Source organism: Ranitomeya variabilis, chromosome 4 (genome assembly GCF_051348905.1).
Source record: "Ranitomeya variabilis isolate aRanVar5 chromosome 4, aRanVar5.hap1, whole genome shotgun sequence".
Classification (NCBI taxonomy): Eukaryota; Metazoa; Chordata; class Amphibia; order Anura; family Dendrobatidae; genus Ranitomeya; species Ranitomeya variabilis.
Window position 1 is genome coordinate 415,394,781 of NC_135235.1, and position 15,545 is coordinate 415,410,325.

General features: G+C 48.3%; 1 protein-coding gene across 2 annotated transcripts in view; it reads left to right on the forward strand.

Annotated features, from left to right (window-relative positions):
- The window catches only part of LOC143765034 (uncharacterized), a 67,591-nt gene that overhangs the window by 47,284 nt on the left and 4,762 nt on the right, over window positions 1-15,545 (forward strand). For both annotated transcript variants that reach the window (XM_077251272.1, XM_077251273.1), the window contains exons 4-6: window positions 4,121-4,175; window positions 6,405-6,502; window positions 12,845-12,959. In XM_077251272.1, the coding sequence (XP_077107387.1) occupies window positions 4,121-4,175; window positions 6,405-6,502; window positions 12,845-12,959 (268 nt within the window). The remainder of the gene's footprint in view (window positions 1-4,120; window positions 4,176-6,404; window positions 6,503-12,844; window positions 12,960-15,545) is intronic.

Genomic DNA, 15,545 nt, shown 5'->3' on the forward strand with positions numbered 1-15,545 from the left:
TGGCCACTAAGCCACCGTGCTGCCCCATATCATACGGCATCATGATACTTTTATGCATTATATTGAGTGCAACACATTGCATCATGTTTCCTCTATGCATCGTATTGAGTGCCTCTGTGTGTCATATTGCATCTTAGAGCCTCTATGCATCTTACCGAGTGCCCCTGCATGTCATGGTGCCTCTTTGCATTTTATTGCGTGTCTGTGTATCATATTGCTTCTATGCATTATGTCGCGTGTCCCTGTATCATGTCGCATCATAGTGCTTCTATGCATTATATTACATGCCTCTACGTATCATATTACATCATGGTGCCTCTATGCCTTATATTGCGTGCCTCTGTGCATCATATTGCGGCATGGTGCCTCTGCATCTTACTGAGTGCCTCTGTGCGTCATATGGCATCATGGTGCCTCTATACATCATACTAAGTGCCTCTGTGCATCATATTGCATCTTGGTGCCTCTATGCATTATATTGCATGCCTCTATGTATCATTTTGCATCATAGTACCTCTAGGCATCGTATTGAGTGCCTCTGCGTGTTGTATTGCATCATGGTGCCTCTATGCATCGTACTGAGTGCCTCTGGGTGTCATATTGTATCATAGTGCATCAATGCATCATACTGAGTGCCTCTGTGCTTCATATTGCATTATTGTGCCTCTGCGTATCATATTGAGAGCCTCTGTGCATCATGTTGCATCATAGTGCCTTTATGCATCTAATTGAGTGCATCTGTGCTTCATATTGCATCAGTGCCTCTATGCATCATATTGAGTGCCGCTGTGCAGCATGTTGCATTGTAGTGCCTTTATGCATCATATTGAGTACCTCTGCTTCATATTGCATCATTGTGCTTTTATGCATCATATTGAGTGCCTCTGCATCATGTTGCATCTTAGTGCCTCTATGCATCATATCGAGTGCCTCCGTGTATCATATTGCATCATAGTGCCTCTGTGCTTCATGTTGTATTATAGTGTTTCATATTGCCTCTGTGCATCATAGTTCACAGTGCCTCTGTGCATCATGTTGCATCATGTCGCATCTTAGTGCTTCATATTGCCTTTATGCATTGTATTGCATTATATTGCATCGTGGTGCTTCATTGTGCTTTTTTGCTTCACATTGCACATTGCACATTGATGCATAGCCCCTCCATGCATCAAAATGTGTGCTTACGGGCATCTTATTGCTTCAGTGCCCCTGTGCCTTAGGGGGTATCATTATTATCATAGTACCTCTGTGCTTCCTAGTACTTCGGGCTTGGTATTTTCTTTTTTGGCTCTGGGTTAGACCTTCTGATTTAGGTTATGCAGCCACGCACAAGGTATATCGTGGATCTACCATTTCACATTTTTGTCTTGGGCCCCAACTCTGGCTTATAGAGTCCTAGTGGTTTTGTACCCAGTTCCAACTTCTGTTGATTCATTCTTTACAACAGGGCTTAGCTGAGCTTTGCTTGAATTGGCTGAGTAAATTAGCAGTTCTTCCGTATGGAACAGTTTTTCTCAACCTATAAAGGGACACTACTGTCCTGGGAGCAGAAAATACCGAGAGGTGGAAGGAAAAAATCCTTACCAATTCCACATGTGACAATCAGGCTGGTTTCCTTGATTAACATCCAGTAGACAGATTCTCGTCCCATAAGTCTATTGTACTATGGTTACCAGGGACGGCATGTCTGCCTTTGGCACCTTGTGGCGAATCAGCACCTCTCTGGTGGGAAGAATCCTGTTTTTCTCTAGCCAAAGAGTATGGCTACTCCCTCCATGGCTGATAACACTGACAAGCTTGCCTTTTAGGATATGTATATGTGTGTAATGTCTGTAAAATAGGAGCGATGATCCACGTTTCCCTTTCAGCGTTTCTAATGAGAGGCCAACTCTGGTAATGTTAGGAAATATTACCTACCGGATTGTGTATTCCTTAGTTGCAATAATATCCAACCCTTGTTTGGGGTTTAGACACCTAAGGATTCGGAATAGACGTGATCTCCTGGATGAGTAATGTGTGTACATCCTAATGCTCTGCCATTATCCATGTACTAACTGTTATTGGTTTGATCTTACCGCAGTCCAGGACCGGAGGCTAGTGGCACGCGCGGGGTGAGAGCGCGCCCTTATGACGTAAGCAGACGCCGCGGTGCATGACTGGGTAATCCAGTCTGAACAGGCACATGTTGCTTCTCCAAGTCCCCTCCTCGTGGAAATATAGAGCAGGTGGTCGGGGGCCGGTACTCTGAGGCCTAATATGTGGAAATGGTCAAAAGGCTGGTCACCCAGACTTCTCTGGGCATCTCCTCAGAATATTAGCCATAATATTCATTGTGAATGTTTCCAGGAGTGGAGTAGACCATATAGGAACCACCTTTCAGGTTCCAAGTTAGAAGAGGGAGTTTCCAATAACAGCTGTCCAAGAGTTTCTGCAAGGAATTGGAACAGGGGCTAGCCACAAATACTTTAAAAGTTAAAGTCTTGGCTTTAAGGGCCCTGTATAATTCCGACCTGGCTGGGTATCGGGGATATCCAGGTTCATCAAAGCGTTGGCCAGGTCTAGACCCATCCCCTCTCGGTTTACTCCTCCTTGGAATTTAAACTTGGATCTTATATCCCTATCCAAACCTCCTTTTGAACCCCGGTCAGAGGTTTCTCTGGAAATCTGTCCCTTAAAACATCACTTTATGAATCGGTGGGTTCCCAGGTTTGTCAGGGCAGCAGGTAGTTCGAGGCCACTTCCACTAAAAGTTCCCTTCAATGGGATTTATTTTTGGTCCTTAAAACCCTGTCTAAACCGCCCTTCAAACCCTTAGAGGATATCTCATTAAAACTCCTATCCCTCAAAACATCCCTGCTCGTCGCCCTCTCATCTGCTCGTAGAATAAGCGACATACAGGCACTATCTTCTAACCCTCCTCATACACGGTTTTTAGAGAATAGGGTTACTCTCAAAATAGATCCTGCATACCTCCCGAAGGTGGCATCCCGGTTCCACAGAACTCAAGAGATATCTCTTCCCTCCTTTTGTCTTAACCCTAAAAATAGGGAGGAGGAATCATTGCATACACTAGATGTCAGGAGATGCTTCACGTAGTACTTAGAAGCCACCAGAGAGAATAGGGAGGATGCCTCTCTTTTTGTGTGCTTTCAGGATCCCTGGAAGGGGAAAAAAGCCTCCAAAGCTACTCTGGCGAGATGGATCACAGATGCTATCAGCCTATCATACTCATCAAGTGGAATGTCTATTTCCGGGGAGGTCAAGGCTCACTCAACGAGAGCAGTGGCAGCTTCTTGGGCGAGAAGGCCGGAGCTTCGATTGACCAGATATGTAGAGCTGCTACTTGGTCATCACCTTCCACATTCTATAGGCACTATAGATTGGACCTTATCTCCTCTTCAGACCTTACTTTCGGTAAAGGGTTCTGGAAGCGGTGGTCCCTCCCTGAATGTACAAATCTATGAAATCTCTCCGTGGTGCCGTCATGGGCGACAGAGAAAAATATAGTTCTTACCGATAACGGTATTTCTCTGAGCCCATGACGGCACCCGTACATTCCCTCCCTTCACTCATGGGTGTGCACGTTAATATAGTGCCATAGTTTATTTTATGATAGGTCACGCGGTATCTCAATTAAGTTAAGTAATATTGAAACTAATAAGCTGTTCCATAGTCTCCCATCGTTCTCTAGTAAACAACTGATGCCGGAGAGTGGTACCGCCCTTTTTATCTGCAGGTTTCCTGTCCTTGGTGGGCGGATCCCCTCTCTCCGTGGTGCCGTCATGGGCTCAGAGAAATACCGTTATCGGTAAGAACTATATTTTTCTCATCTTTCAGGATTGGGGGCTTATCTACAGCATTACAGAATGCTGTAGATAAGCCCCTGGTGCTGATGGGCTTAGCTCATCTTCGATTTTGGGGTTGACAGGTTCCCTTTAAAGATTTATACCCTTTGAACTAAGACAAGCCCTAAACGTGTACATTTAATGGGTCAATTGTTTTTTTTGGCATTTATTATGGATATGTGGTTTATAATTGACATCTTATAGTTGAATACATGTCTGAATAATTGAGGTCGCATTTGCCTGCGCTCACTTTTCAGTGTTTATTTTTCATGCAGGATTGTGAGTATTTTGAAGACAATAGTGGCCTGTACCAGCCCCTCCCATCACCAGGTAAGAATCTTTCATGCATCTTCCGAAACTGACCTATGGTAGGTTGACTTAAAAGGGATACTTATTCACATTTTCGGCTTAATTAAATGTATTTTTGTAATTTACAGCTATTAAAAATGATGCACCATTCAAAAAAATATCCATCTTTCATCTTTTGCAATGCCCCCCATGGTATTATTCCATCTGTGGGTGTTGTCAGTCAATCCCAATGGCCACTCCGGTGGCAGAGCATGCACCGTTCCACTCCCCCTGCTTACCCAGGTGTGACAGCGAGTGCAGCTGAAGCAAAATGGTCTCGCCTATATATCAGATCTGTGAAAGCGGAAGGAGTGTCTGTCTGCAGACGCTTCCAGAATTCTGCACCATGTGCATCAGAGCTGGTTGAACGTACACAGCAGGGCACATTTATAAGATTATCTCAGCACTGGAACATTTTTTTAAAAACACATCCAATTGTGGAAGGTATTATTCCAAAATGTGTTGGTTAAAATCAACTTTAAAATGAAGTTTGTTCCTGGGAAAACTTCTTTAAAACCTTAGTGACAGAGTCAATTTTGACCTTAATGACCAGGCCTAATTTTACAATTCTGACCACTGTTACTTTGAGGCTATAACTCTGGAAAGCTTCAACGGATCCCACTGATTCTGAGATTGTTTTGTCGTGACATATTGTTCCTCATAATAGTGGTAACATTTCTTCAATACAACTTTCATTTACTTGTGAAGAAATGGAAATTTGGTGAAATTTTAGCAAGTTTAAAACTTTGAATTCTTATGCCCTTAAATAAGAGTTATGTCACACAAAATAATTAATAAATAACATTTCCCACATGTCTAGTTTACACCAGCACAATTTTTGAAACATTATTTTTTTTTTGTAAGGATGTTATAAAGTTAAGTTCATCAGCGATTTCTCATTTTTACAACAAAATTTACAAAACCATTTTGTGAGGTAAAATATTTGTCTTTTGCTTCCTCCCCTGCCCAGGAGCTGTGGTATGTTCTGTACACGGTCAGACACAGGGGTGAGTGTGTCTGACCGTGTACAGATCATACTTCATCTCATGGGCAGGAGAGGAAGCAAAAGACAATACTGACGTTACAGCAGGAGATCCCAGAGGATACATTTTGTGAGGGGAAAATATTTTTTAAAAACAGACAGTGAAATATTTTACCTCCACAAAATGAATCCACTGTGATCCCTTGCTGTAATGTCAATATTATCTTATTATCTTTTGCTTCCTCTGCTGCCCAGGAGAATGTGGTCAGACACAGTCAATTTTTAAAATGAACTTTCGTTCATGGGAAAACCCCATTAATGTGACCGGCTTCCTCTGCCTGTAGACACGTCGTGCATCTGCTGCCGGGATCAGCCGAATAACTCACTGCACCATGCAGACCGCTGCCATCTTTGTGCAGACAGATAGCGGCGGTCACATTAAAACTGCGCATGCGCCCCTCCTGTACGAAGCTGGTGGCAGTCAGTGAATCATTCAGCTGATCCCGGCGGCGGCGTGTTCGTGACGGTGTTCCACTGGTGGTACCGCGCAAGAGGCTGCATGAATGTGTGTGTGGTGCGACAGTGTTTCGCTGGTGGTACCGCGCAATAGGTTGGTACCAGCAGCAGTTTCCATATTAAGACACCCATCACTTGGGTGTCCCAATATGGCGGTTGGTGAACTTCCTCCGCTTGGAATTCTGGGATACGGTGACATCTTGACAGAACAGGAAATGAAAACATTACAAGGCAATTATATAAGTAGATGTTAGATTATGTTATGCACAGACAATGTTCCCTCAATCACAGATGTCCAGGACATGCAGTCGTTTTGTTTCTTACTCGATTAATGTTGTTAGGTTGAGTTCATACTTCTTCACTTGAAGTACTTTGTTAAAGATTTTGATGCATAACGCGATTTTATTTATAGGTTGTCTTTTTGCCATACCTCTGGATGTTTGCATGAATGTAGGTGTTTTTTTTTTTTTTGTTTTTTTTTTTCACCTGAACTGAATAGCTGTATTGACATTAACCCAGAAACGTATGTCTTACGCTATACTTCATTTCCTGATAAGGTAGCTAGCACTTGTATTATAAAGCTGGAGGCAGATAACACAGGACCCACCACTGACAATAAGTGATGGACTTGGGATTCCCACCCCTGCACTGTGACTCCCAGCACTGGACAAAGAGCGTGCACACAAAAGTCCCATGCATTTGTTTTGTCATAGGTGGATCCAGTGACAGAAGTACACCGGAGCGAAGTCACAGTCCTCTGTCTCCACAGGATTGTGTGGATGAAGATCCTGATGATCCTCCTATAAACCAGGTATTTAGTGTTCCCAAATGCCAACGTATTTTTGTAACTAAAGCTTTATTCAATCCTTAAAGAACCTTTAGGGAAATATTCGTACACATTTTTTTGCTGAAATCAAAACCTATTATTTACTCTGTCGCCTCATTGGGGGACACAGGACCATGGGTGTTATGCTGCTGTCCACTAGGAGGCGACACTATGCATAATCTGAAAAAGATTAACTGTGGCTCCCCCTCTGCAGTATACACCCCTGGACGGCATCAGCCTTCTCCAGTTTTTGCTTAGTGTCGCATAGGAGGCACACCTAAAAGATTTTTATTCCGTTTTTTCCGACAGGATTACAGATGAAGAAAAGAGGGTCTCCTGTGAGACTCCCGGCATGGCTCCTTCCTCGGCCCCCTATTATGGGGTGCCTAGTTGAAGTAGAGATGGCTATTCCCCTTGTTGCTCCTTCCCCAGTCCCTCGGGTGCTGGTTCGAAGTCGAGACCCCCCCTCTTCCCCAATTCCCTTTGGTTTTCTGGGTTGAGGGCGAGGATAAAGGCCCCTGAAGGTGTGACAACAGCACCCTCCCTAATCCCCCTCTGGGGGTATTAGGTTGAGACACCTCAGGTAGGGCCTGTACAGGCAGCATTCTACAGCTCCCAGCAATGGGCCAGCACACTGCGCCTGCATCCAGGGACCCCAGCCCAGCTGCAGGCTCCTGTTGGGGCCGGGGGGAGTGCAGGCAGGCATGGCACATACAGACACAGGGCTCCCTGCGCCCCTGTCTCTACGGTAGCACCAGCTCTATACTGCCTCAGGGAGACCCCTACCGGGCTCCCCCTTCCGCTTATAGCCCCACCGCCATCCTGCCTTTAAATCCGGAGGGGTCCGGTTCAGATCCGACCCCCTCCCGGACTTTCGCGCCGGCCTGGAGCCCTTCTGGGCCTCAGGCATCTAATTTAGGCCCCGGCTTCAGCCTAGCTGAAGCTGCCGCCTCCTCTCCGCCCCCCCGGCCCGCCCCCCGGATGACAAATATGACACTCTACAGTGTCATAGAGGGGGCGGATCGAGACAGAAAGGGCATGTTTTTACACAGCCTTGCCGCCTTTTTCCTGCTCTCCGCCCCCTTCTCCTCCTTTCCTCTCTGTCTCAGCAGCCATTTTCGGCTGCAGATTAACCCTGCATCTCCCAGTCTGCAGGACCAGGACCAGGCAGCCAGTCTCCGGGGGGCACAGGACTGTGGATCTTCGGCGCTGGACCTAGGGGCACACTGGTGGGGTAAGATCACAGCTGGGTTTCTTTACTCAGCTGTGAATCCATATTCCCTATAAGGCTCCCCTATAGGCTTCTCTGCATAACTATAGGGTCCTCTGCATAGCCAGCCCCTCTGCACTCTGTGCACTATGCCGGGCTCAAGGTCCAAGAGAACCAGGCAGAACTGCTATTATGCATTCTGCACAGCCTGCGGGACCGCTCTCCCCAGTAGTAGCACATACCCGCATTGTCAGAACTGTATACAAACTAATGTGTCAGAGCCCCAAGAAGCCCCTGCCAATGCCTCGGTGTCTAATGCCACGCCGGAATGGGCTACTCAGATAACGCAATCTATGACGCAGTCTATATATAACCTAACCTCCACATTGCTTCAGGCTCTGCAGGGTCATGCCCCGGCTATGACCGTTACCCAGCAAAGGGAGAGCTTGACTCAGGAACAAAATGACCCTGGCACATCAACGTCTAGGTCAGGACGCAAGCGGACCCATAGATCAAGTCCATCTGCGTCATCCCATAGCACACGGTCATCCCCCTCTAGGGATAGACACCGTCATCTAGACCATCCCATTCCAGAGACAGACGATGCAGATCTCCGCAATCCCCGACCAGAGAAGGCCTCCTCCCCGGCCCACTCAGCAGGGGACGCCTCAGTGATGCACAGGATTCGGAAGGCATCTGCGACTCTGACTCAGACAGAGAAACGGAGGGGTCCCTGATCCCAATCCCTCCTAGCAATACAGCGCTAGTTGAGGACATAATTTCATCCATCCATCGGGTGCTGGACATTTCTGATCCGCCACCAGAGGCCCCAGAACATAAGATTTCCTTTGAAGGACCTCTGAAGCCGCCTAAGGTTTTGTCTAACCACCCAGAGTTTAAGGCGATCCTTAAAAAGCAGCTCTCACAGCCTGAGAAAAAATTCGCTAATCGCAAATATCTGGAGGCGAGGTACCCCTTCCCACAGGACGACACCAAAGAATGGACAGATCCACCTGAAGTGGACCCCCCAGTCTCTAGGCTAGCAGCACAGACCCTCCTTTCACTGCCAGATAGCTCAACCCTCAGGGACGCAGCAGACCGGCAGGTAGAACGCATGGCTCGTTCAATTTTCGAGGCAGCAGGGGCATCCCTGGCTCCCGCGTTCGCCTCAGTTTGGGCTGCCAAGGCCATTCTGGCCTGGGCAAAGAATTTACAAGCTCTCCAAGCATCCGCTCCTGACCTGTCGGACCAAGCGGTTCAAATAGCAGTTGTAGCAGACTACATGCTCCATACAGCTCTGAATTCAGCAAGGGGAGTAGCGGGGATAGCATCAAACGCCATCACGATTCGGCGTATCCTCTGGCTGCGGGAATGGAAAGCGGACGCAGCCTCAAAGAAGTCCCTCACGCACCTAACCCTACCTCAGTGGGAGACTTTTCGGTGAACAGTTGGACACTATGATATCCAACGCCACCGGGGGTAAGAGTACTTCTCTTCCCCAACTGAAACCTAAACGCACTTACAAGAAGCGTAACCAAACTCGATTCTGATCCTTTCGGAATTCCTCCGGCTGGTCCGTCTCGCGTCCAGCACAAAATCGTAACCGTTCCCCACGCAGGGACAACTCACGATCGACGCAAAGGTCGGACAAGACCTGGCAGTCAAAAGCAGGCCAGCCTAAGCCCAGAGGAGGAAAATCTCAAACTTTCTCCTCATCATGACTCACGGACTCCGGAAGACACCACACCAGTAGGCGGCCGACTTTTTCTCTTTCAAGTCTGGCTGCCTATTACAGAAGACAGGTGGGTCAGGGAACTAGTGTCTTCCGGATACAAAATAGACTTCACCTCCAACCCACCGGACCGATTCTTCCTCTCTGTCCCCCCAAAACCGCCAGCCAAGGCTCGTGCCTACCACCAAGCGGTCTCCTCGCTTTTTCAAGCAGGAGTCATAGTACCGGTACCCACGACCGACCGCTTCCGAGGGTTCTACTCCAATCTGTTCGTAGTTCCCAAGAAAGGAGGCAGCGTACGGCCCATACTAGACCTAAAACAGCTCAACAAATATGTACGGGTCCGTCATTTCCGCATGTAGTCCCTTCGGGCCATTATTGCGTCCATGGAGAAGGGAGAATATCTCGCCTCCGTAGACATACAAGACGCATACCTGCATATACCCATTGCACCTGCCCATCAGAGGTTTCTCAGGTTCGCAATAGGCCAGGACCACTACCAATTCGTGGCTCTCCCTTTCGGACTCGCCACGGCTCCCAGAGTGTTCACCAAGGTCATGACAGCCACCATGGACGTCCTGCACTCCAGAGGCATAGTAGTCGTTCCATACCTGGACGATCTACTCATCAAGGCTCCCACCTTCAAGGACTGCGAGCTCAGCTTCTCAATCACAACCGATACTCTCAGTCGCGTGGGCTGGTTAATCAACCTACGAAAGTCATCACCAACCCCGAGTCAGTCCCTGACCTTCCTGGGAATGTTATTCAACACCTCCAGGGGTCTAGTGCTCCTTCCCAAGGACAAGGCACTGGCTCTCCGACTAGCAGTTTGCACCCTCCTCTGCAAACCCCCTCGATCTCTCCGGTTTGCCATGAGAGTCCTCGGCAAGATGGCAGCAGCAATAGAAGCTGTCCCATTTGCCCAGTTTCACCTCAGACCTCTCCAACTAGCCATTCTCAAGTCCTGGGACAGGAATCCCTTTTCTCTCGACAGGGAGTTCCAGCTAACGTCGTCAACCAGGAGGTCCCTGCACTGGTGGCTCAAGCCAACCTCGCTAGCAAAGGGGAAATCCTTTCTCACAGGTCAATGGAAGGTTCTGACCACCGACGCGAGCCTGACGGGTTGGGGTGCGGTGCACCTACACCACAGGGCACAGGGCAAGTGGTCCCCAGTGGAAGCGACCATGCCCATCAACATCCTGGAAATTCGTGCCATCCTTCTGGCATTGAGGGCCTTCCATCACTTACTGGCAGCCTCTCACATCAGAATACAGTCGGACAATGCCATGGCTGTGGCATATGTGAATCACCAAGGAGGGACCCGCAGTACCCAGGCGATGCAAGAAGTGTCACACATCCTCCGCTGGGCGGAGAACACAGGGTCGGTTCTTTCGGCGGTCCACATTCCGGGTGTGGACAACTGGGAAGCAGACTTCCTCAGCCGACAAGGGATAGACTCGGGAGAGTGGTCTCTCCATCCCGAAATTTTTCAACAGATCTGTCTCCGCTGGGGGACCCCGGATGTGGACCTAATGGCATCCCACTTCAATGCCAAGGTCTCCAACTTCATGGCCAGAACACACGATCCGCGGTCGCTCGGAGCAGACGCTCTGGTTCAGGACTGGACCCAGTTCCAGCTTCTGTATATTTTTCCACCTCTCCCCCTGATATCCAGAGTGGTGAGGAAGATCAAACAAGAGGGAGTTCCAACCATCCTAATTGCACCGGACTGGCCCAGACGCACATGGTACGCCGACATCGTACAACTCACAGCAGACGCCCCCTGGCGTCTCCCCGACCGCCACGATCTTCTATCACAAGGCCCGTTCTACCACCAGAACTCAGGGGCTCTCAATTTGACGGTGTGGCCCTTGAGACCTGGGTTCTAACCCAGGCAGGGCTCTCGATGGACGTCATTGGAACCATGATCAGAGCACGGAAACCAGCCTCTGCCAAGATTTATTACCGTACCTGGAAAGCTTTCCTTACCTGGTGCGAATCTCGTGGCCAGATCCCACTCCCTTATTCCCTACCCAAAGTACTTGGTTTTCTCCAATCGGGTCTGGAGGCCAGGCTGTCATTGGGCTCGCTTAAGAGCCAGGTGTCAGCCCTCTCAGTGCTTTTTCAAAGGCGCATTGCTACCAAGCCACAAGTAAGGACTTTCCTTCAGGGGGTTTCCCGATTGGTTCCCCTCTACAGACGACTATTAGAAACGTGGGACCTCAACCTGGTCCTGACAGCATTGCAGGAACCACCCTTCGAACCCCTTAAGGAGGTCCCGCTCCGCCTTCTTTCCCAGAAGGTGGTTTTCCTGGTGGCAATCACCTCGCTACGCAGGGTGTCTGAACTGACAGCACTCTCCTGCAGACGGCTCTTCCTGGCTTTTCACCAGGACAAGGTAGTTCTTCGTACGGTCCCATCCTTCCTTCCGAAGGTTGTGTCCGACTTCCACCTCAATGAGGAAATTTCACTACCATCCCTTTGTCCGGTTCCGGTTCATAGAGTGGAGAACGCTCTGCATACGCTTGACCTTGTCAGGGCATTGCGTATATACGTGTCTAGGACTGCGTCCTTCCGGAGGTCTGATTCTCTTTTCCTCCTTCCGGAAGGTGGCCACAAGGGTCTGCCAGCGCTTCCAAAGCTACCCTTGCCAGGTGGATCAAATCCACCATACAAGAGGCCTACCGCCTTAAGAATTCTCCTCTTCCAGCCGGTATTACGGCACACTCTACACGGGCAGTAGGGGCCTCCTGGGCCATTCGGCACCAGGCTTCGGCACAACAAGTGTGTAAGGCGGCCACTTGGACTAGCTTACACACATTTACTAAACACTACAGGGTTCATACCCAGTCCTCAGCGGACGCGAGCCTGGGTAGATGTGTCCTGCAGGCGGCGGTGCCCTAAGTATAGGGGCCTGTCTGCACAATATTCGTCCATTGCTTCCTGCCCAGGGACTGCTTTAGGACGTCCCATGGTCCTGTGTCCCCCCAATGAGGCGACAGAGTAAAGGAGATTTTTGTGTACTCACCGTAAAATCTTTCTTTTAGCCTCTAATTGGGGGACACAGCTCCCTCCCTGTTGCCCTTTCCGGGCCGTTGTAACTGTTGAGTTCTCATATTGTTTTCTTGAGCTCGTACATAGTTATAATAATTATTTTATTCATGTTACGTTCCTCCTACTGCTTTTGCACAAAACTGGAGAAGGCTGATGCCGTCCAGGGGTGTATACTGCACAGGAGGAGCCACAGTTAATCTTTTTCAGATTATGCATAGTGTCGCCTCCTAGTGGACAGCAGCATAACACCCATGGTCCTGTGTCCCCCAATTAGAGGCTAAGAGAAAGAGATTTTACGGTGAGTACACAAAATCTCCTTTTGTCTCTTCAGTCTGACGATATGATTGACATCAAAATTGAAGTAGCCGAGGAAGAAGAAGAGGATGCATATCTCATTGATGAGTTCCAAATTAAGGAAGAGGAAATAATGGTAGACATTGGCACAGGTTAGTGATAACCATGGAATAAATACCGTATATACTCTAGTACAAGCCCGAGACCCCTAATTTTGCCACAAAAAACTTGGAAAAGTTATTGACTCAAGTATATGCCTAGGGTGGGAAATGCAGCAGCTACTGGTAAATTTCAAAGATAAAAATAAATACCAATAAAAGTAAAATTAATTGAGACATCGGTAGGTTAAGTGTTTTTGAATATCCATATTGAATCAGGAGCCCCATATAATGCACCATAAAGTTCATGATGGGCCCCATAAGATGCTCCATATTAAAATATGCCCCATATAATTCTGCATGAAAGGTTAATGATGGGCCCCATAAGATGCTCCATAAAATATTATGCCCCATATAATGCTGCACAAAGGTTGATGGCCCCATAAGATGCTCCATAGAATATTATGCCCCATATAATGCTGCACAAAGGTTAATGGCCCCATAAGATGCTCCATAGAATATTATGCCCCATATAATGCTGCACAAAGGTCGATGGCCCCATAAGATGCTCCATATTATGCCCCATATAATGCTGCACAAAGGTTGATGGCCCCATAAGATGCTCCATAGAATAATATGCCCCATATGCTGCTCCATAAAGGTTGATGCCCCCATAAGATGCTGCATAGAATAATACGCCCCGTATGCTTCTGTGATTAAAACATGATGTTCTCACCTCTCCTCGCTGGGGGTCTGGTGTCGGTGTCCTGAACAGGCGGGGACACCGGCGCGCTATGGGGGCCAGGTGCGGGAGTCGCTGATGGCTCAGGACATCGGCACTTGCGATATTCACCCGTCCTCGTTCCACCGCCGCGTGCCGCTGTGTCTTCTGGCTCTCTGCAGTGATAGTTCAGGCAGAGGATGCGCACTAAACACGTCATTGTGCCCTCTGACCTGAACGTCACAGCCAGAGGACGCGGAAGACAGAGCCCGGCGGTGGAAAGGGGACAGGTGACTATCACATGGCTCACCCTCCTCCGTCATACTCACCCCCTCCTGGCGCGGTCTCTCTGTATGTCAGTGCTACTCCGATGGTCTCCGGCGCGCGCTGGCAGCTTGTTCCTGTGTTCAGCGGTCACGTGATACCGCTCATTAAAGTAATGAATATGCGCTCCACCCCTATGGGAGTGGAGTCACGTCCATATTCATTACTTCAATGAGCGGTACCATGTGACCACTGAACGCTGGAAGAGCTGCTGGCGCCGGAGACCATTGGAGAAGCAGGGACATGCAGAGACTGAATCGGGAGCAGGTGAGTATGATGTGACAGCTGCCGCTTACGCCGATCCCTTGGGACAACGACTCGAGTATAACCCGAGACGGGCACTTTCAGCCTAAAAAAATGAGCTGATAATCTCTGCTTATACTCGGGTATATATGGTAAGCTATTTTGTCATTCTTTTATACGATTTTCGTAATCCACTCCAATGTTTCTATATTGGGCAAGTTGGGGGAAAAAACTCCTATAATAGAGACGTATTTAACTCAAAATATATTTTATGTCTCTTCCCTTCTTTCTTTAACAAATGGTGAGCGCGCCTTAGCACTTAGTTATATTGCAAGAGGAACTGAGTACATTGATACATAGGTTTGTGAGAAAAGATTCAGTATAACCAGTGTTTTCATTATTTGTCTGCTCTTTCTGGGATTTTCAGTATGGCCCTCTAGACTATCAGTGACTGACAGCTGCCTCTGCATGCACCCAAATAAATCTGTCAGTCACTGATAGGACTGCCCACTGGACTGAAAATCCCAGAAAGAGCAGAGGTCTAAATGATAAAACCATGGGTTATACTTTTTTTTTTTTTTTTTTTCTTCTCTTAAAACTGCACAACTCGGCTCCTCCTGTCCTGTAACATGATGCCTGCAGATTAGACTTCATTTTCATAGTAGCAGGTTCCTTTTAAAAGGACTCTGTCAGCACAGAATGACTGTGCCAACCCAGCCTCTTCTTTGATTGACAACTCTGGCTTCATAGAATCTGAGAAGGACAACTAGCAGGTGGAAAGGTGTAATTAAATGATTGGTCACGCCATGAAGCACTGAGCGCCTGTACTTCATGTGAACTGTCATTCTGTGTTGACAGAGTCCTTTTTAACCCCTTTCTGACCTCGGACGGCATATCACGTCCGAGGTCAGAACCCCCGCTTTGATGCGGGCTCCGGCGGTGAGCCCGCATCAAAGCCGGGACATGCCAGCTGTTTTGAACAGCTGACATGTGCCCGCAATAGCGGCGAGTGGAATCGCGATCCACCTGCCGCTATTAACTAGACAAATGCTGCTGTCAAACACTGATAGCGGCATTTAACTAGCGCTTCCGACCATCGGGCCGGAAATGAGCGCATCGCTGACCCCAGTCACGTGATCGGGGGTCAGCGATGCGTCGGCATGACAACCAGAGGTCTCTTGAAGACCTCTGTGGTTGTTGATGCCGGATTGCTGTGAGGGCCACCCTGTGGTCGGCGCTCATAGCAATGCAGTAAATCTACTACATAGGAGTGATCTATGCATCGCTCCTATGTAGCAGAGCGATCGAGTTGTGCCAGCATTGCAAAAATAAAAAAATGTTTTAAAAAAATA